The following is a 23,382-nucleotide window of genomic DNA, read 5'->3' on the forward strand; positions in this document are numbered from 1 at the left end:
TGAGTAATATTACATCTACAAATCAATTTTACAGAGTGGAGGATCTGATTATTTTTTTGATTTTTTATTTTTGGATTAATTTTGCCATTCTCTGTATTTTATTTTATACACATTACCATTATTTGACATTAACAATCAGTCATTTGACACTCATCTTAGACAATATGCCAGCCATCTCTTGCACTAGTGGGAAAACATGAGTTGAATTCTACAGCATAATTTTTATGTTGATGAAAATTAATAACAACAAAATGAACTTGCACACAGAAAGAACTGAGGGATGAGTCTCTTGGGTCTCACACCCACGTACTCATATCTGTTGCCAAGTGAAGAATAACACAAGACCTTTGTTTGCATTTTAAGTCAATTTCCTCCACATCTGAGAGATTCATACCAACCTCTCCACTGGCCAGTGAGTGCAGACTCTGTTTTATCATCCATGCTGGTGCCGTTCGGGTCTGGGCCCATGCAGTGCTAGAAATGCAGGGGTTTATAAGACATATCTCATGACCAGGACTATGCAGCCTCATGTAAAACAGCAATTGTCATAATAAGAGTTATATAATTCTAAGAATTCTAAGTCTGTCCTGTCTTTGAAATAAAATAACTACGCTACATCTATTAAGGGTTTTTAACATGCCATGTTATGTATCAAACATCATATGGAAGTTTGACTTTCATTCTTTCTGATACATTTTGAAACCTTCCTACCTTCCTCTGTTTGAGGGTCAAAACCTGTGTGTCTGACCCTCAAACAAAAACCAAAACACAATATCAAATAAAACACGAGCCGTTATTAAACTGATGAGTCATCTGCCTCAGAACATTATGATTTATACTGTGCAGTTCAGATTTCAGTATTCAGCAGTCTCAGCAGGTGCAGTCGATCTAACAACACTAAATTATATGTTTCAGTGAGCTGTAAGATGAAAAATGTACTCACTGAATTACAAACACTGTCAGGGTCCTCCTGGAGCACAGTGACCAGCAGTCTGAGTCTCAGTATGATCTACTATTGCCTTGGATGTCAGGACTTGCTTGCTCCTAATTGATGTAGAAGATTCATTTGTTACCTCAAGTCTCAAACGTTGAAGACAGGCAGCTCATCCATCTATGTGTATTTCCTGGGAATGCTCCACATTCTCATGTCCTGTCAACCCTTATATTTTCTGCCACTGCCACTAGATGTTACTAAAGAAACATAGTTTTCTAGTTGTACCTTTAAAGCAAAGCCTGGGCCAGCTCTCTGATGAATGATCCCAATCCCTGCTTTGTTGTCCGGACTCATTCATTGGCTATGTTCACTGTAAACTTCATCTCCTTCTCTGCAGAGTAAATCTTCCTGTTTCCCAGTCAGCAGGTCCACCTGTTTCCTCGCTGATGAAACTATCCTGTTTCTCTATTGTTCTCCAGTCAGCAAGCCGTCTTGTCTCCTAGCCAGCCGGTCATCCTGTCATCCAGTTTTCCTATTCCTAATGGCCCTTTATTCCCCTTTTCACTTGGCCAGTTCGACAGGAGATACTTTGCAAGCTTCTAGATAACCTCCCTTTTCTTCACTTACCAAATATCCTCCAGAAAACTTCCATGTCCATATTCCATATAACATATATATATATATATATATATACACATACACACACACACACACACACAAGGAAGAACAATTCTCTCACAAGATGCCTAAATTATGGAGTTAACTTTACAAGTAATTGTAATTGTTGTAATTAATGCATTTATATTAGAATGTCATAACCTTGTGGCCATTATATTCATTGATGAACTGTGCAGGGAGAATTATGGAAATACCTGGGTTCATACACGCAAGATAACATAAAATTACTATATTATTACCAAGCAAAATACGCTAACAGTATAACAGGCTCATAGGTTTCTAAGTCTGCCCACCTGATCCTTACCAAGCAGGGCATGTGATCCTTTTCACAAATATTCAGCACATCTCCTCGACAAGTTTGCTTTTGTATTTTCCTTATGTTAGACATGGTGTCCTGGGGAGGTTAAAAAGAGACAGAGCTGTTGAAAGCCACTGCCAACCTTTCAAGCTTGTGCTCATAAAAGCAATTAACACAGTGGAGCTCAACTTGGAGTAGCATGACTTGCCTATGCATCTAAACATATAGCTTTGGTACCTTGCGATCTCTTTGTCGGTCACCTTGGTGACAGTACTGACTATAGCACTAAAATTAAGTTCAGTACACTCTGCAGAGCACATCTTAAGAAAGTACATACATCCTTTCCCTCCTGCCACACCAAGCTGACATTTTCCACCACTGAAATCTGAGCATTTCAAAATGCTCTACAGAGTGAACAAAAAACAAACAAAAAAAGAACCTTTCAGTTTCTTCACAGACATGGTTGAGAATTCAGTGTATCAAACAGAAACATTCTGCCTCCAACACTCCGTGAATGCTCATTTGTGCAGTTGTCTGACAACATAAGAGACATGTCAGTGACAACACCTAAATGGGTAATTGCTACAGTACTGGATAGAACAAATTTAACTCCTTATGCAACAACAGCTAACGTGAGCCAGTTGTCAGTTATTGTCGACAAAAATGGTACGGTATTCGAATTTTACTGTCCAGTAATATAGACACACATATATTTAAATAAGGACCCCAGAAACACGCTTCAGCAAAACACAGAAAACTAACAGTCTATGACTAAATACACTGAATTACAAACAGTAAGCAACATAGCCAGAGGCTTAGTATAAAGATGGGAGGCTTTGTACTGAAACACAAAATAAGTAATTACAGAGAGGTGGAGACAGGGACAAAGGAAAGATTTAATCTGCTGTCAACAAGCATCTGGCCATATCAAGCACAAGTAAGTGAGAAACTCTTGTGCATTTTTAATTAAGCAATTGAGCAATATTTTATTTCAAAATGTTGTTTTGAGAGGACTATCACACTCACGACAATGCTGTGGTGAAAGCAGGTCTAAACATCAAATATGGAGAAATAAAGGCTCTGTGCACTTATGTCCAACACAAGTATTAATTCAGGCACTAGACTTTGATCAGGGCAAATGGTGACAAAAGACCTTATTATGACATCAAATGCAGTTTAAAAATGTAGTTCCCAAATACTTAAAGCATTTAACAGATCCGACAAATAATGTCCGCAGAGCCCTTCTTTCTACAGTTTCTTTTCATAATCCCAGATGGCCACCATCAGCCCACCGTTAGACTTTCATCTCTGCACGATGCTACCACCATGGAGGCATCAGAAGCTTTCCATGACATTTAGATGTAAAGTACATGAAATAAAACATTTAAACATGTAGACAATCACAAATAAAGGGAGGTAGGCAATCTTATGGCATCGTTTACCATTTTAATGAATGAATGTATTTAAATACGAATCCACTGAAAAATGATAAAGAACTAGACATTTCTTTAGGCCACAAACAGAACAAGTTTGGAATCAACAACCCTCCCACACCCACCCTCAGTTTTTATGGTCCAATTTTCACTTTCCTTCCTGCCTGTTCACAGACACACTGTGAACAAGCCAAAATGATTCAGTAAACTTGGCTGTCTTTTATATTTTGTATCATATCACTGTATTTGGCTGTCAGTGATAGACCTACTGTATGGGGGATGAAGGCCAGTTTCTAGTAAATATCAAAGGCTTCAATAAAGATCAAGGCCACAAGCTTAAAGTTCTTAAACAAGGTTTGTTTCTGCTTTAAAAATGGATCTTTACTTGCAAAAAATATTTTAAAACATAACCCCAACCTAGACATGTGTTCCATAATAGGGCGTATTGTTCACTGTGGAGCTAATTAAGTCCCCAGCACAATGGGAAAAAGGTCCAAGTTGAAAATTAACACAGTTATACTTTACACTTTAAATGAATAAGCATGATATTGTCTGTGAGAGCCCTTCTCAACATACACAACAGGCAACGGAAAGGCAGGAATGTAAGCTTTCATGTCATTCAGTGTGCTTTTCCTCTGGCTTTCTGAGGAGGGGTGGAGAGAGGAATCACTTCCTCTCTCATCTGAACCCAGAAAGTCATTTTACACTGTGAAAACCGCTTTCTCCATGAACTGAAAAAATGTCTATCATTAGACTATCATTAGAATTTTAATTTCTCTGAATGCTCTAAATATTTGCCACCAGAGACTGAGATTTGACACCAAAAAATAATCTGTGAATACCCACAATGGGGCTGCAACTAAGGAATATTTCCACCATTATCAATAAATATCAATTGTTTTTTTTCTAAATCACTAAATGACCCCAATATATTAAATTATAATGACATAAATCAAACAAGATCATCAGATCCTCTCATTAGAAATGCTGGAACCAGAGAGTATTTGGCAGTTTTGCTTGGTAAGTTACTTTTTCTAAATTACTGTTGCTGTTGAAAAACTCATCGTTTCAGCACAAACCCACATATTGTCCCAAAGTAAAAGAAACAGGTTTGTCAAGAAAGTGTAGCATTTGGTTACGTACTGGAACACCAGTCACAGGGGTGTCTCTCTCTTGTATAAGGCTGCACTGGTGGGACCCTCAAACTGCAGTTTGATGGCCTGTTTCAGATTAAGTTGCGGGTCTGTAGTTGTCATAGTGACCATAACATCTTCTGGCAAGGCACTACAAGGTGGGACTGGGGTAAAATTGTAGCAAGCAGGTGACAAAATGTTCTTCTGGGGTAGAGAATCCCAGGCTTCCCCTTGAAGTGGGCTCTGTAGCCTGTATGGGTAGCCCAGAGGAGGACTCTCTCTGTTTTTAGCACCTACTGCAGGGCTGTCTTGCCCTGGCATGATTCCCAGGGAAGCCATGACTGAGTGCCATTTACCACCAGCGAAAGTAGTCCTATCTGTTTTTATAAAGTTTGAGTTTTGTTTGTTCATTATGTCGTGGTATTCATGTCCAGACGACAAGCCTTTCTGAGGCAGTTCACAGTTGTGCACCATCGCAGTGACTGTGCAAACAGTGGGAGGAGCACTGCACTTGGGATGCCTCTGGCTGCTTCCATGGAGGCTGCCCAGGCCTGAGCTCCCTGGTGGGGGGAGGGTGGAAGGACGGCTACGACTGCGGGGCAGTGAGTGCTGTTGGATTTGTTGAATAAAGCTGAGGCTGTCAGCTGGCACTGTCTGCACTGTGGCCAGCGAGTGGCAGGTAGATGAGGTCTGGGAGCTCTGCATTGAGTGGAATCGTTCTGCAGTTGAGCCAGGAGAAGATACTGAAGAGGAGGAGGTTGTGGCTGTGACTTCACCTCCATTACTCTCTGAGATGCCTGAAGAGAGGACCTTGGTGGGTTTTGCAGGGGAGAAAGTATGAGAGTTAGGCAACAGGCCTACATATGGCTTGGCTCCATAGCTCTCCAAGAGCCTGACAATGTTATAGTGCCCATGCTTCCCAGCCACTTTGACTGGAGTACGACCATATTTATCCATGTGATCAGGATTTGCACCTCTTTCCAGAAGCATTGCAACAATATTAGCATGTCCTTCCTGGGCCGCAATGCTCAGAGCTGTTGCCCCCTGGCAGCAAGCAAGGTCTATATTGACACCACTGGCTTCTAGGAGGTGACGTCCTACTTCAGCATGTCCTGTCCAAGCCACTGAATGCATTGATGGTCTCCCTTCTGTATCCTGTGCATTAGGGTTTGCCCCATGCTTCAGAAGTAAGTCTACCATCTCCACACATCCCTGCCATGAACCCACATGAAGTGCTGTACGGCCCTCAGAGTCTCTGGACTCCAGCGGCACGCCCCCCTTCTCTATGAGCAGAGTAGCCATTTCAAGGCGACGTTCCAGTACCAGGAGGTAGAGCAGAGGCCTTCCTTCTGCATCCCGGACATCAGTATCAGCTCCTCGCCTCATAAGCAGCTCTGCAACCTCAGCATGGCCCTCCAACAGGGTGCCACTCAAGGCAGAATGTCCATCATACGCCCTATGGTCAATGGGAGAACGTCTGTCCAACAACAGCCTGACAGTGCTCCAGTGACCTTCCTGGGCAGCCAGTATAAGAGGGGTGCGTCCTTCAATGTCCATCTCTCCGACACGAGCCATGCTGCCTCGCTCTGTCAAAGCAGCACACACAGCCCGATGGCCTTCACAGGCAGCAGCGTGCAGTGGAGTCCAGCCGAGGTCATCCTTGTGGTTCTCATCCAGGCCTCGGTCCAGCAGGGCACGGACAACTTCAACGCTGCCTCTTGCTGCTGCCAGGCAGAGTGCTGTTCTTCCTTCACAATCAATGGCGTCTACAGCTGCTCCCCAGAAAAGCAGCCGTGACACTGTCTTCATGTGGCCCATTGCTGCAGCTGCCAACAGGGGAGTAACAGCAGCTGCAGCTGAGACACTGCCATCCGGGCCAGCAGTCTCATCTACATCAGCTCCAGCTTCTAGCAGAAGCTCAACTACGTCGTCATGGCCCTCGTAGGCTGCAAGAAGCAATGGTGTCATTCCATCATGATCTCTGTGTCCTGGATCTGCGCCACGCTCCAGTAACAAACTGGCTACCTCACCATAACCTTTCACCCCTGCTGCTGTTGGCACACAGAGAGCAGCAACGGACAGAGCAGTGCGCCCATCTCCATCAGCTAAGTCAACTTCTGCATTATGGTCCAGCAATATCTCCACAGCTTCATGATGTCCCATATAGGCAGCAGCAATAAGTGGTGTGCGACCTTTGCTGTCAGGTTTGTCAACCTGTGCTCCATAGTCCAGCAGTGTCAAGACAATTTCCTCATGACCCCCCCACGCAGCAGCTCTAAGAGCAGTACGGCCCTCACTGTCACATCCATCCACATCTGCTCCTGCATCCAGCAGAAGTCGGACAGCCTCACTGTGTCCTCCCCAAGCTGCAGAGCGCAGTGCTGTCCAGCCTTCATTGTCAACATGCTCCATCATCCGCACTGCAGTTTCTGGCTCCTGGCTCTTGGCCCACTCCAGAAGCACACACAACACTTTGACATGACCCTGCCTGGAAGCCAAAGACAGTGGTGTTTGACCTTGATGATCACTGTCCAGTGGATCATATCCACGTGCCAAGAGAAGTTCAGCTACATTTGCAGAACCTTCGTGGGCTGCACTGGCAAGCAAGGTCCGTCCATCTGTAGAACTAGGGTGGTTTACAAACATCCCACTGTCTAGCAGCTTCTTTACAGGCACCTCCCTTTCAAACGGCTGTTGTAAATTAGTTTCCTCGTCACCTATGCAATGCACTCCAACATTCGGGTCAGCATCTGAAAAAAAGTCTGCAGAGATTAGTCCACTCCTCATTAACAACTGAAGGACTTCCTGATTGACCAGAACAGGAGGCTGGTTTAAGGGTGTGGTGAGGGAACTACTGCTGCTGGGAGGAAAAGCAGGCACACCTATCCACAGCATCCACAGTGCCAATAATGAGGGATTACTTTTATGGTGCCCTGAGTAAACTAAATGTGTGGCAAGCTGGCAAGTGTCGTCAATGTCCAGGTGGGGTCCCTGCAAAGTCAGAGCCATGGCAAGCATGCTGTGACCCTCTGTTTTGCTACACAGATACTTCTGTGTGCAATACTTAACATCCGTCAGCCACTCAGCAAAACTGGCATGAAAAAGTAGTTTGGTGCCACCAGGGCCATCAATCAGGAGAGGAGAGAGGGTTCGGAGTTTGTTCTGGAAGTCCTGGAGGCTGAGCAAGGTGTCATGTGTCCAGACTGCTGTGAACAGCTGCTGGGGTGTGAGGGGGCTTGGGGCAGCCAAGAGGACATTAAGGAGAGGTCTGACATAGACAAAGAGGCCCCGAGGGAACAGTCTCTGACACAACCACAGGTAGAGGCCATTGAGAGTCCCAGGGATGTCCCGGATCTCCCGCAGACCCACCAATGCACCTGCCACACCATCCAACACACGCTCAAGGAAGAGCAAGCAGCCACCGCTCTTAATGTGAAGCAGATTTAGCATGTCAGCAGTGTCAGGGGTGAGCTGACGGCGAAGTGCTGCTTCTTCATCCAGTCGGCAGAGGATGTACTGTTGCACATCACGGACAGGTGGGGGCTTCCGCAGATCATCCAGACATAGTTTACGAAAACCTACAACACAGACAAAAACAGTTTAGTTTTTTAACCCATATTTTCACACATTTGTCTGGCACATTTTATCAGAAACCCAATTCACAAATTTTAGAATGCTGTGTAAAACATAAAAAACAATGAAGTATTCCTGTTCCCATGTAGTAATATCCTTTACACAGTCGTGTCTCACAAAGTGGTGAACCATTTGTGAACCCATTCTTGCTTGTGAATGACTGAGCCTTTCGAGGATGCCTCTTTCATACCCAATCATAATACTATCAACTGTTACCAATGAACCTGCTTACCTATCCAAAAATACCTGTTTGGAACATTCCACAACTTTCCCAGTCTTTTGTTGACCCTGTTCCAACTTGTTTGAAACATGTTGCTGCCATCAAATTCAGAATAAGCAGATATTTACAAAACACACAGACACACAAACACACACACACACACACACACACACACACACACACACACACACACATATTTGTGCTGTTTCGAATTAAATATATGTCAGAAAGGATGAGTAAAGTATCACATTTTGTTTTATTTAAGTTTTACAGTGTCCCAGCATTTTTGGAACATTTTTTCCTCTCCCTGCCATCCATTTCTTTCTCTCTTTAATATGTGTATTGACAACCATCTGGTGGTACCAGTATTTTCCTGCTCTGTTTCTTTATTTTTTTGACACAACAACATGTTGTTGTAGTGTTGTTGTATGCACGTGTAGTGTGCTTTTTCCCTTGGAATGTATTGCATTGCACAATTGTTTATGATAAAGACAACCTTAGTTAAAGACCTGTCATTTTAGACCTGAGGAGAGCAACCACATATAGTAGTGTACTGTATTATTTGGTCATCCACGGCTACAAGACAACACCTCCCTTTTGTCAGATAAGAAAAAGGATGATTTTAATTTAGTTAGCAAATAAATAACAGTCAAAATCATGGTTGCTCAATATCCACCACACAAATGCCTGAGGTAGATCATGTAGGTACCTGTTCAGCCCCACACAGGCTAAAATTTATAACATAATAATATCTTAAAGCGCAACGCCCATTAAGATGAGTTATTATTTCATCATACCTGAAAACATCTTGCACACAGCCTTGTTGTGGCGGCGGACAGAGCAGACCAGCAGCAGCCAGCTGGGCAGCAGGTGCTGATTGGCAGCCAGGAGCTCTGCAATGGAGCTGCTCTTCCCACTTCCTTCACCTGGCCCATATCCCACATCCAGGGAGTCTACCACCACCATCAGAGTCTGGGCAGGAGGAGGAAGGTCCAACAGGGGTCCCAACACTGTTCTAAGGACGTTTGAGAAAGAGACAGACACACAAAGGAAGAGATGAAATGCTTGTGTCACAGGAGTCACAGTGTAATTACATCACAGATAAACACAGCAGGTCAAATTCTTAAAAATCACTGACACTTAAATCAATGCTTGACTTGAGCCAAGTCCACTTCAAGACCTGAAATGTTTTGTTGAGTTTTCACTTTTGTTTTCCAGTGAACTTGGAATTCCAATCACAATCTTAACACACTGCTCAGGCTTTTAGACATCCTGTCAGTTCAGACAAGACTAGGCTGAAACCTAGTATATTGTCTGACTGTATATGGTCAATGTTCTATATTGTGGCCAAACTGTCACAGGGATAGTCAGTGGTCAGTGTCTATAACGTGAATTCCTGGATATTAAATGTTCATCTGCATTTTCTGTAGTCATCCCAATAATACTTTTATTATTTTATTTTCTTATTTATTTTTATTATATTATATTTTCTTAAGCTGTACTAAGAAGCATGTCACATGACATGGTCAAGCTACATTGGAATAAGTGCAGGTGCAAGAATAATATTTTCCACTCATACCTTAAGATGTTTCATTTGACAGTGAACTAATTCTACCTATTCCAATGATCTATTAAATTCTAAAACTATTTTTGGGAGCTGAACGTTCAGTGTCAGCTCAACTTATAGACAAGGTCAGACCGAGTTGGGACAAGTGATCAAGTGGGCATAGCCTAAAAGTCTTCAGTCCAGTGGGGCTGGTCTGTTTTACTGTGGTTGAGCCAAACAGTATATAAAAAACTTGATATGTTTATTCTTTCATCAAGATGCAACAAATTGTTTTCATTGCAAAATTGTCAGAACAGAGAGAGCCAAACATTTAATTAAATTCATAAAGGTTTTGATTCCTTATAGAAGCTGTTGTAGTGAAGGCTGACTTGTTTCGGAATATGGAAAGTAAAGCCCTGGAAGATTCTTCATGTTTTCAGAAACACAATTCAGTAATTCTGAATGAGAGATTGCACTGGTTACAGCTAGTGGAACAGTGGCTGGCCTGGATGCGAAGCAACAGAGCCAATAGATAATCAAAGAAAAATGCTTCTATCAGTTTCCAACTACATTAGCAGACAGCATGGCTCAGATCTGGTACACTATTCTTTACTGAGAACAGTGAGTAATATTAAGACCTCGAACCTTTTTAACACTGAGAAAAGCAGTGGTTAGGGAACAAACATGGCAAATATTGTATCTTCTACTGTGATTCAACACTTGGCAAAAACCTAAATCACAGTGTTACTGTCCTTTAAAGAGCACAGTCAGCACCCACACCCTGCTGGGATCTGATGGTGACTCAGGTTATTGGAACTTCTGGAATTTCCTGCTCCACCTTGGGTGCACACACACGTGGGTTGTTGTGTGTACATAGGTTATAAACACACACAAACCTAAGCATAGCTGCACATCTCTACCTATAAAAGCAATCCTAATAAATGTAATGATTTCAGCCTTTATGCAGAGCGGTGATTTGAAAACCTTAAAACAGTAAAAACAATACAACATACTTAAAAAAATTATACCACTTGTACATAATGCATCAGATAGAACAGACCAACAAATGTCCTGAACAAGGGCCTGAACCCAGCGTGGGAGTACAAAGGACCCCAGTTAAACCTCTGGGCTCTTATTCCTGAATAAAGACTTAAGACCTGAGGCAAGTTTATCTGAGCAGAATTATCTGAGCACTAAAAGTGCAACTTGTGCAAGGGAAGCAGGGGTTCTTGAGAAAAAAGTGGATGCTACGAGATAGCTACTGTGGCTGTGGTGAAAATACACCTGAGCCAAGACAAAAAAACAACTGTTTTCTGACACCTATAATAATGTTATGGTAACTGTGTAGTAATCCTAGTTAATATAGTAACCCATATTCTCCCTGTGCCAACAAACCCAAACAGTGCCAGGCCTGTTTTAAATAGGTTAGGAGAAGATTGTAAAGCAGTTGGATTACTAATTTAGCATATAGTGGATTCTGACGACAACTTTAAGCATCATCAAGCACAAATATTAAAGAATTTCACAATGCAGTTTGAAGTTTTCATAGAGATCAAATAAATAAAAATCTTTTCTCTAACATTTTCTTTTGCCCTGCATGATTTTACAGATGGCAGCGTTGGTCTAGTCTGCAACTTTGGTCCACATTTTCATCATGATCCCAAGAGGATGATCCTAATGACCTTAGTGATCTCTTGACAGTTCCTCTAGTGCCACAGTGAGGTCAGTTTGTTCAATACCTTGATTTACAACCAAGTACATGCAAATAATACTCTCACTAGCTTCAGTTGTATTTTGTGTTTAGTGCTAATTAGCAAATGTTAGCATGCTTATATGCATAAATAAGATAGTGAAAATTGTAAACTTTGTTTCTGTTTCACATCAGCAGGTTAGCATTCTCATTGTGAGGATGTTCGCCTGCTGATGTTAGTATTTAGCTCAAAACACCAATGTGCTTTCATATAGCCTCACAGAGCTGCTAGCATGGCTGTAGATTATTTTTCTTGTTTCTGTCTCTAGGAAACCCTACATCAAAAAAATATTGCCCTTCTGAATTTATTTTCTTGGTTTTTAATTTTTTTAGGCTACAGTTGAAATAGTTATTGCACTATCCCTGACAATGTCAATATACAACAAATAAATACAATTAAAAAACAATGTACAAAAAAAAAAAAAAAAAAATCTGTAACGGCACCAATAAACAAATGCACACCACTGTGCCTATGGCATACAGCATACCGAAACTCCATTGGAACAAAAAAGTCAGAACCTACATTTAATATTCTAAAAGTTAATAAAAAGAAAAAAAAAAAAGTTTAATAAATATTTGTACCAGGTCTGGTTTAATTTTGTGTTACCGAACTATAAAACTTTGTGTTACAGAACTATAACTACAATCTTGTTTTAAAGGTGACAAACAGTGATTAACCTGTGACAGCAGTCTGGTCTGAATGGGTCACCTAGAGGCTAAACGTCAGTAAGCTATCCTGCAACAAACACAGGGTGTGGATTTGTGTGTGTGCTGTTATTAGTGTTAATGTCTGTATTTAAGACTGACCAGAAGGCCCAGTCACCTTTAGTCACCAAACATGTTTTCTTTAAACCTGGTTTTAAGAAAACCTGAAGAACCTTTAATCAAGGCTGGAAACAATTCTGCATCTCTTCAGCCTCAAAATGATCAACAGTCTGTGGGTATTGTGAATATGTGTCTCTGGTGCCTAATAATAGCAAATCAAGCAATGTTTCCAGTCTTCTAAGAGCAGAATATGCTGCTACCAAGAGGAAAACAGCTCCAGAAGTGTTTATGTAACACTAGGAAGAGGCCATTCAACCTGTAAAAATAGCTACCATGACAGAAATTAATGAGAATTTCTGTTTACTCTGGTTTACTTGCACACCTGATAAAGACCATAGATAGGCTGATCTTTGTCTATCTCCATCCCCCTAGTGAACCCATCTATAAACCCGCTACAGTTCTATAAATCTGGGACTGGAGTGGGTGATGCTGTCATCAAAATCCCTCTCTCACCTGGAAAAGGCTGAGAGCACTGTGAGAATCATGTTCTTTGATTTTTCCAGTGACTTCAGTACCATACAGTGGACGTCTTCTGAGGGAAGGTTGTACAGGGGTGAACCACCACCTCACAGCATGGATCATGCTGTGAACATGATCAGAACACACCAGTGAACATCCAGGGAATGGACATTGAGATGATGGAATCATACAAGTATCTGGGTGTTCACCTGAATGATAAACTGGACTGAACTATGGAGTGGTCTGCTGGGGCAGCAGCATCTTCACTCTAACAAGAAGAAACTTAACACACTGGTTAAAAATGCCCCTCAGTGGAGGTCGTGGGACAAAGAAGAATGATGGCTAAGCTATCATCCCTGATGGAGAACATGTCCCACTCCATCCAGGACACTCTGACAGCACTGGGCAGCTCCTTCAGTGACAGGCTGCTTCACCCAGTGTTTGAAGGAGAGATAACACAGGACCTTCCTTCATGCTGCTGTCACACTTATAGTCAATATTGCTCCCAGTAGACCACACACACTGGAACTGACAAATTCACTCATGTGCAATAACAGCGCATACTAAACTGTGCAATGTCAATATTCCCTATGTACAATAATGTAAACTCAATCATGTTTACTTATCATATTTTCTGTTTTTTTAAACTAATACTTCTTGATAAAACTGATTAAACTGATACTCCTTTCACTACTGTGACCCTGCAAATGTCCCTGCTGTGAGTCTAATAAAGGATTATCTTATCTTAACTTATCTTATCTTAATACAGAACCTTGGTGAATTAACCAAACACAAGTGTGGAGTTCAAAGAGTAAGTAAAAGCAGCAGGCTCAACAACTGAACACACTGAGGTCAACGATAAACGATCAGTCTCACTGTCATGCCTACCGAGTGGGGCGTGAAAATTCAACATCACACTACTTAGTCATCCGTAATGATTAGACTAAACAGGGCAAATCCAACTTCTCTGTCCTGTTTGATCAACTGCCAAGAAATTTTGCATTACTGCATGCATCAGGTTCTGAAACACAAATGAACTAGTCTTCCCTTAAACTGCCCATTAATGTTCTCACTTAATGGCCATTTTAACTAGTGTCACTTATTAGGAGGTGCTTCATTGTTCATTGATGGCAATGTATATTAGTTCAGAGTGCGAGCGAGGGAATTATTCAACAGAGGTGCTAAGCCACCCACATCCAGATACATATACTATATGGAAAAATATACAGCACTTGCTGTAATAGTGAATAAAAAACCCTCCTCAGGACTGCAACTAGAGTAGTAGTAGCAGCTTTGACTTACATCATTGAACATATCCGGTAATTAAAAACACATTTAAACCCTGCCCTGACCATGGGAGCCACAATCTTATCATACCTCTGTGTGCTTTAGTCATCTCATTAAAGTGACACTCCCTCACCGGGCACACTTTCACTTCAAGAGAACAGGAAGTTTAATGAACCTTTTATTGCTGCTTAAGGTTTTGTGCTACATTAAGCCCACAAAGTCCCAGGCACAGGTCTGTGGCTGACCTTTGAAATGTCACAATCAAGCCTTCAATAACTAGGAGGTTGTGTCAATGGCACACATACTGTTAATCTCCTGTACTCATATCACTTCAGTGGCTTTCTGACCTGCTCATGGTCTACAATCCAACCAGACCTCTCAGACCATCAGGTGGTGGTTTTCTAACTGAACCTAGAGTAAGATCCAGATGTGGTGAGAGTGCTTTTGGTTATTGTGGTCTTGTTCTCTGGATCAATATACCCAAAAACTACTTTTTCAGGTTTGTGATTAATCATTGATCTATATTGCATGTGTATGTCTGTAGTTTATGTTTGTGGGGTGTTAAAAACGTTGCCTATTCCTGCATGCATTTTAAATGAAATGTACAATACAATACAAGATTGCACTGCCTTGCTACTGTGTGATCCTCAGGAGCAAAAATCAGTGAGAAAAACAGATTTGCAGCTCCTTATTTTTACAGTCAGGGATGACCTGATTGTAAAACTGCTTTTGCAACACTACACGTTTAACAGCAATAACAGTAACAATGAATAGAATACTAACAAGGTTAAAAGAAAGTATTACAAGATCAGAATTAAACTTAATTACATCAGCATGGGCTTTAAAAGCAAAGTGGGCTAACCACATGATTGCATGATGAGATGTTAGCATGAATTCAAAAGCTTAATTACTACCATGTGCTGACCATGAACTGTCATGCAAATAATCTGCATAAGCAACAACAACAAAACCCTGATTCCCAAAAAGTTGGGATGCTGTGTAAAACATAAATACACAATCAATTTTTTCCAGTCCAAGTGAACGACACTAGATGCATGACGTCGAGCTAAAGCTATCAAACCATCTACTTAAATTCATAGAAAGAGACCAACTTTGTGACCTTTAAATCTAACTGTTGATGGTTTCAGGCAGAGGCAGCAGCACCACATAAAAATTCAACAATGAGCTAATGACTTGCTGACCACAGCCGGCTACCAGCTGCTTCACATGGCCCCTTCACTGACAATTCAAACCCCTGTTTCATCAGTTTGTCTACGGCTGTTCTCACATGGCAATGTTTCGCCCGCGGCCACTTTCTCTCACAAGAGCTACAAACACAAACAGCGGCTGGTTGTGAGCCAGTCTGAGGGGAATGTGGAATCCAGCTCAGTACTTCACACCAGAGGTAAGCAAACACAGGAGGAGTGTAAAAGGCCTCAGACTCATCGCTGAGTAAACACACCGGGAGAGAGCGAAAAAGTCCTGGAGAGGAGAGTGACCTCGCTGACTGGTGCCGAGATGGTCACTGGGGTACTGGAGGCATTTTTCACCTCTTTATTCTTTTTTTTCCCTCTCTGAAAGGATGTTGTGTCGTAAATAACACTGTAGCATTCATTCACACTGGAGGCCCATTGTGTGTGCAGTGAATGGGCTGCATTATGAGAGGAGAAATAAATATAAGACGAGGAAGAATAGCCGTTGCCGTCTTTTTCCTGTGACTGTAATGGCCTCTCTTTGCTGTGAGATGTGATGGCTGCATGGTTTTTTTTTACAGGACTTGAAACTTTTTGTCTGTTGATCGTCTAAACACCTGCAGAGAACCACCTCTATTTAGAAACAAATGGGTGCAGCCTGAAAGCATTCATGGATCTTTTTCCCACAACATGAGCAGGAGCTGCTGCTCATGTTCTGCTCTTTTTTCTAGAGGTGGACTGAGCTTCTTAAATGGCTGTCAGTGATATAATGCTGCTGACATAGCAACCAGGTTATTAATCATCTAAAAGCCAGAATGAAATGAATTTCAAGGGGCATGCTGTGATGACAAAAGCACCTCAGAATATTAAAAAGTCATTTTCATGAAACAAATCACCTAAAATTCAATATAATGGTTTAGCAACTTCCAGTGGAATTATATCATGATATCACAGTTTCATGCTATCATTCAACTAAATGAAGCAAAGGTCTTCTTCAGGTTTTCTTTTGTTGCAAACAATGCAACATAGTTCACTGTACTGAGCATCAATTGGATTGATTTTGCGTACACAACATTTTGCAAATTATGCTATATAATGTTATGCTGTGCATACCAACATAGGTAATATAAAATCTCTTATCATAGTGTGTGTCAGTTTATATTGTGATATCCTTACATGTGATATGGTAAACCAATTGATAATGTGTTCTGTGCTTTCTGTTAAATCAATCAAATTAAATACCCAACATATCAATGTATTAGATCATGTTGATGTAAAAATCATATGAGTACAATATATAAAATATATAATATAATATAATCAAGAGTAAGGTAATTTCTAATAGCTGATGAATGTATTAAATGTCATGATATATACTGTCATATTACCCAACCCTACTGATGGTGGGAAAATGTTCTTGTTGTGACACAGATTTTCCCTGAACTGGAACTGGAACTGCAGAAATAGGCTACAAATCTTATTCATATCCTCCATGTTGTGCAGCATTAAAATCGTCCAGCTAGCTTTTATGGTACAGAAGACAAAATGGGTCATTGTGTCTTTGACCTCAAACTGCAGCTTGTCTGATTGACAGTACACCAGATTACTTTCTCATGACTAGACTTATCCCATCTAAAATGGCTACAAACACATTTTTGGTCTCCACAATCACATGTTGAAACTGACAAAACAAAACAAAAGGAATTTCTGGCACGGGTTTTTCACCAGTGTTTCCATTCTGAGTGAATCTGACAAACCACTCGTTTGCCTGCTGGCACACGTCAGATGTAATTTCGTTCACTTGCGCCTGCTTTCATCAGCAATATCAGCATTTACATTGTGTGATACCACACAGAAACTCTGCAGTGCCAAGCTGGGAATGAGCCACGCTCAGGAACATGCACACACATGCCGAGCGCCTGGATGGGTTTCATGCTTGCTACCTTTCGTTAAATTTCCTCTCTCACATTTGGCACCCTTGAAATTTCCCATAAAGAGCAACCCTCCTTTGATCCAGACTGTCACATCACCCCCGCTGCCCCCAAATATTACCTCCTCAATTTTTAGAATAAAAACGTAAAAGATTAAGATACAAACCTCTTGAAGGTGTCATCAGGGTCTCTTTGACAGGTGAGAGGTTCCAGAGCACAGGATACAGACGGGCTCTTGAGGATGTCTTTGTAGGCAGGAGAGAGGAGAGGTGAGGCCATCAGCTGCTCCACCAGGCCCAGGACAAACCTCCACAGCACCGTACTCCTCTGATCCTCCCTCTGGCAGAAGTGGGAGGCCAGGCAGCGCGGTGCCAGCCCAACTGCCAGGCCTGACTTCGAGGTGGGCCACACCACCTCAGTGCACAGGGCGGTCTTGCCGGCTCCAGGGCCCCCGATCACCAGCACCCCAGACGGATGCCCCGGCACGGAGCGGGTGTCCAGGCAGCGCCGCAGCTTGTCCAGAGCCCATTCTCGGCAATAGAAACGCCTGCCCTGGAGCAAGCTGCCAAATCCACTGCTACTCATTTGTTCCTGGGGATCTGACATCCAGGGGACAACTCAGTACTCCGAACTCCACGGCCCATGCTCCTCCAGCAACTTTACTTTCAGGTTGAGCTGCAGCTGATGACAGCTCTGGGCAATGCCTGGGTATTTGCTCACACTGTCAGTTCCTGAAAGTGTTGCATCAGGCGATTATTATCTGTAGCTGTCCTTCCCCTGCAGGTCTTGAGGTGTATGGCTGGCAGGAAGAGGAGTCGGAGAAAGGTTAAGTCTGCTAATGGTTCACCTCCTCAGTTTCTTTATTCGGATTTGTCATGTTTCTTTCGTTGCTTGGTTTGACACGCCAAAGCGAAGAAGGGGATCCATTGTTACCACCGTTCATCATGCTTCTTCTGGAGATGGTGGAGCTGTGCAGTCAGAAATCAGAAAGAGGCAACAGGAATGAGTCAAGGGAGGAACTGACAGCATGGTTTTCACAGATATAATGACACAGTATCTCACCCCTCCCCTGACTAAGCCATCCTCCGACTTCCAATTACAGCTACAGTCTTCCCTCCTCTCAGTTTCCGTCCCGCTCCTCTTCAGATTTCAAGCATCGATCCCAAACTGCAGCTTTAGCATGAAATTCCCTTTCCTTTCTCACACCCTCAGCTCTTTACAACCCTCTGCTCACAGCTCACACCTCCCTCCCTCTATATCTCTGTCTCTCGTGCTCTCTGGTTTTTCTTGTTTTTTTTTTTTGTCTCCTCCCTCCCTTGGTGTTTCTCGGCATGTCAAGACATGCACAGGAGGGCAGAGAGGGAGGAGAGGGGAGAGGGAGGACTCCTGTGGCTGTGAGCAATTCTACAGCTGACAGGTGGGAGGGGTTACCTGGGGTCAAGGTTCAGACACAGGGCAATACTACACCTGAAGCTTTGCTTTTAAGGGGATTTATCCACCAAAGCCACATTATGCTGATATGTAACTTTGGTTCCATGTACTTTTCAGTCTTCTGAGGTGCTTCTGTCACCACAGCATGACCCTTAACATTAATTTCATCCTGACTTACTTTTAGATGATAAATTTATGTTACGTCGAGGTCATTGTAAATGGACTATCTTCGAGTTTTGGGCTGTTTGGTAAACACAGTTCTTGACGTCTTGCTTCCTCACAAAATGTTTGTTTTTCGCCCCCTCGCGTTTCGAAGAATTACTGCTGCAAACAACGCGTTGAGGATAAATTTCACTGTGCGTGCTGGTTGCTCACGTGCAGACTAGGGAAGCCTGAGCCACGGTGTCTCCTGCAACTATAAACAAAGCCTAAAACCCACTATACCAGTCTGACTACAGAGGATATGATACTCAGCAATTTATGTGAAGAAAACTCAGTGTTCAGAAAGCTGCTGCCAACATCAAATCTTAAGAATTGGTTTTACATGGCATCACACCACCATCCACATATTTTCCACACTGTATAATCAGCTGTGAGTAACTGAGCAATTTCCACCATGTGCTTGATTTTGAGGTAATGTTCAGCCAATAACATATTCAAAATTCAATCAATTTAAGACTACATGCAACTGTGTATTTCATCTTGTCATTTATCCATTGTGCACACACTGGACACCCATCACACAAACACTGAGCCCTGTGACTTACTGTACATGAATCAAGTGGTTCTAATTGAGGAAGAATGTGATAAAAGTCTTCAGGATGAAACACAGCGGCATCTACACCTCTCAGCTCTCTGAACGCTGCAAACATTTTTATGCTGTTAGTTCATTTGAAGAACAAACTACATAAAAAGTCAATGAAAAAGCTGTACAAGATGGCTGAACCTATGATTAAAACCCTAAACAAATCCAGACGAGGAATGTCAAAGGCTTCTGGGATAAAGTCAAGAGGGTGATGAGAGTGAATGCTGGTCCGCATTTCAAGTCAGTGACTAATCAAACATCAGCCACTCCAAACCGAATTTGTCGGTTTGTAACTGTGATTTAACACTTGATGGAACTGTGCAGAAAAACCCAAACTGCTGTGCACATCATCTACAGCATCATGGTCCGGTGACTGTCATTCAGAGAGCCCACTGGAAACATAATGAAACAGCCAGCTCAATCTCATATGAGCTAATGTATTTTCTCATGTGCAGAGTTTAGCCTATATGGTTTTCCCACTGATAAGATGTACCCTCCTACAGATGGAGGAGGCACGTTGTATAAAGTCAGCTGACAAGCACCAAATACTGAAAATGGGAAGATGAAGCGATATGTTGTTTCAGGAGGACACTGAAAACAGTAATGAGGAGAACTGACAGCAGGCAGTGAAGCTGTCTACATTCTTGTTGTTATTTGTGGTATTTACAAAGCCCTCTAAACCTGTAAAAATGCTGCTGCAACCAAAGCCAGGAACAGCATCTGGATAGCGTTTCACTGACATGCAGCCTGCAGAAGTCAAATCAAGTCAATTTAATTTTTGTAGTTACTATTTTTTGTATGTGTTTACATGTATTGTCTACTATACATACAACAGGGCAGAAGTCAGATTTCTCCCCTGGCCCTGACCCCAGTTTGGAAGCATTACACAGTTCACTGTACTGTACTTCACTTTTAACAAAAACACACTTTTGTAGTGGAAAATAACTTCTTTAGACCTCTAGAGGCCACTTTGTGTCTGTGTCTGACTTCAGATAGAATTCATTTTTGAACACAATGATGCATCGTTACATGTAATGATCTCCACTTTCATTCTGCCGCCCTGCTATTATGGCAATACATTCCCAGTCTGACCCAGATTTCGTCAGGCACATGCACACTCTAAAAAGCTGATAAGAGACCTGGTAAGGCGTGTACGCGGCCAAGAAACAGCCATTCTCTAGGAGCCATCTAGGGAGAAGTAAGTTTTCTCTAATCCCAGTTAGGAAAGCAGGTTTCTCCTTTACATTTAAGAAACCAGCTTAGGAGAGACAGCAGACTGTAGTCTAACCTGATTACTTGAGTGTATGTCAATGTACTGAATGAAGTTGCTAGGCAACCAGTGAAGACACTGCACAGACATACTTGGAGGACAAACTGTTTTCCATCAAGAAATAGTAACATCACTTAACTCCCTGTAAAACCACAAATTGTCATTTCTTCTTACATTTGTTTGTCTAAGTCTCAACTAAATTGTTTGACATTTTGGGAAATACACCTATTCTTTTTTTTTTTTTTTTGCCAGAGTTTGATGAGAAGATTGATACGACGCTCATGTCTGTACACTAAATATGAAGCTGGACCCGGCAGCTGGCTAGTGTAGCTTAGCATAAAGACTGAAAACAGGTGAAACAGCTAGCCTGGATCTGTCTAAAATAACAAAGACCACCTACCAGCACCTCTAAACCAGCAACTCACTCCTGTACAGACAATTATATGCCAGACTATTTCCCAGCAAGGACCATTGACTTCCTGGTGTCTCCGCTAGTCATCTGGTCCCAGCTTAGCTGTGTCCCCGTCCTTGAAGCTACACTAATTGTCGTCTGGCTCTAGCTCCATATTCAAAGGAAAAAGAAGTTTGACATTTTGGGAAAACGTCTGTTCACTTTTTATGAGAGTTGTACATTAAGCATAAACCTAAAGTTGGGAGGCGATTAGCCTAGCTTAGCATAACTGGAAGCAGTGACCCTGCTTTTGTCCAAAGTTCAAAAATACACCCACTACCAGTTCTAAAGATCACTAACAAACATACTGCCACACATGTAAAAAAAAAAAAAAAAAAAAGGACAATTTGTGGTTTTAGGAGGGAAATATATGTGCTGGAACAGACTATTTCCTGTCAAACAAAAAAAAACAACCCAAAAACCAAAAACAGCAGACAGTGACATTGTCTACTGATGTTGCCAGGCAACCAGCAGGCTGACACTTCACAAAATGAATAAACTATTGTTTGTCAAAAATTAATAGTTACAGCTCAAAACTCCCCCTGAACCACAAAACGGCATTTGCAAGTACGCACATTACCAAGATATGTTTTAAATTAACTCACCATATTTCTTTTTTTTTTTTTCTCCTTAGGTTTTAGAGGGATTTTTAATCGCTAAGGGGATGATTTTTGTAATCTTTTTTCCCCCCTCCACTAAATTTTTTTTAACCCCCACTCACTCAGTGTTACTCAACATAAAAGACTGAGTTCACTGGGGACTGAAGGCGGCATTGAGTGAACTGTCCTCTACTGAAACATTGCAGCCCATCAGCTCCTCACCACGGTGCCATCCGTCTCACAGGTGATCGGCTGCAGCCCGTCTGTCCTCCCGTCTGTCTTCCTGTCTGTCCTCCTGTCTCCTCTGCTGCTGCTGCTGTGTGATGATGTTCCGCACAGGCGTGAATAATCAAACTATAATCTTCGTGCTAATGTGTGTTTTAACTGACCTCATTGATCAGGCGCAGCAGTCGACGCCATTGTAAACAAAAACACAATGTGCTGCCCAAATACTTTGCCGGGTTGTTTTGAGAAAAGCTCCGAAACTCAGAAATACCGTTTATTTTCCCGCAAAATACCATGACTGAGTTGTGCCAGCAGGAAACATGATCTTACCTGACACACACGCTCTCCGTCTGTCTCCCTCCTTTCCGTCAAACGGCCGCACTTCACCGGATTGAATCACGTGTGGGCTATCCACTCCCACAAGCCTCCATAGCAGCACATTAAAGGTGAACTTGTTATTTCTGGTGCAGATGTTTCAAAGAGCCGTCATTTTCTCTCATTCCGTCTCTCAGGGGTCTGCTGTGTTGCCTTGCACACTCTCAAATGTTGGAGAGGAAAAAGAAATAAAGGGCTGTTACACCGACATCCTCTGCAGGGCTGCTTTGTCACATGTGTGAGAGTGGACTGCAGGCTTGTCTTCGTTTTGTTGCAAGAGTATGAGGATGTATTTATTCCGGGAAAAGACAAACTTATGTGAAATGTTAGGAATGACAAAACTCAAAACAATCAAAGATTGCCTTATACAGAGATACAACGTCGAGAAATTGTCTTACTAAGTCAAATTATGATTTGCCATGTAAAACTTAGTCAGAAAGTATGAGGTAGTCAATCAAAACTTGTCAAACTAAGACAAAATTATGACAATGAATGAATGACTGAATCCGTAATATTGAATGTTTTACGTAAAATCTCCTCATTTTGCCCAAACAAGTCGTAACATAATCTCTTCGCTTTTTGCTTAGAAAGTCAATTTTAGTATCTTGTGATTTTAACTTTACTTTTGGTATCATAAAATTGTGATCTGGAATCTCATAATTTGGATCTTTATGTCATATTATATGATTTGCAAAATGTGTCCAAACGATCAAATAGTATAACCTGTAACATTAAGTATTATTATACACATAAAATAAGTTAAGATATTGACTCACTATCTCATAATTTTAACTTAGAAAGTTTGCGAATTTGTAATTTATTTATTTATTTATTTATTTATTTATTATTATTTCCCTGTATTATGTAAGTATGTCTTCAGTCTTTACCGCACTATCCCACTGAGAT

The 23,382-nt window shown here is 41.9% G+C and overlaps 1 protein-coding gene across 1 annotated transcript; it reads right to left on the minus strand.

The window, feature by feature from the left end:
• Positions 1-2,643: 2,643 nt before the first annotated feature.
• ankrd50l (ankyrin repeat domain 50-like) lies at positions 2,644-18,541 on the minus strand. The gene is made up of 4 exons (XM_076747465.1): positions 18,383-18,541; positions 17,487-18,288; positions 9,127-9,344; positions 2,644-8,054 (listed from the first exon to the last, which is right to left on the minus strand). The coding sequence occupies exons 2-4, from the start codon at positions 17,924-17,926 to the stop codon at positions 4,498-4,500; spliced, it is 4,215 nt and encodes a 1,404-aa protein (XP_076603580.1). The 5' UTR covers positions 17,927-18,288; positions 18,383-18,541; the 3' UTR covers positions 2,644-4,497.
• Positions 18,542-23,382: the final 4,841 nt, after the last annotated feature.

Source organism: Chaetodon auriga, chromosome 13 (genome assembly GCF_051107435.1).
Source record: "Chaetodon auriga isolate fChaAug3 chromosome 13, fChaAug3.hap1, whole genome shotgun sequence".
NCBI lineage: Eukaryota > Metazoa > Chordata > Actinopteri > Chaetodontiformes > Chaetodontidae > Chaetodon > Chaetodon auriga.

Coding starts and splice junctions, on each gene's coding strand:
- ankrd50l (XM_076747465.1), bottom strand. CDS start 17,926: ATGTCAGATCCCCAGGAACAAATGAGTAGCAGTGGATTTGGCAGCTTG. Junction 9,345..17,486: donor CCTGATGACACCTTCAAGAG/GTTTGTATCTTA, acceptor AAACGTCCTTAG/AACAGTGTTGGGACCCCTGT. Junction 8,055..9,126: donor TGTGTGCAAGATGTTTTCAG/GTATGATGAAAT, acceptor TCTGTGTTGTAG/GTTTTCGTAAACTATGTCTG.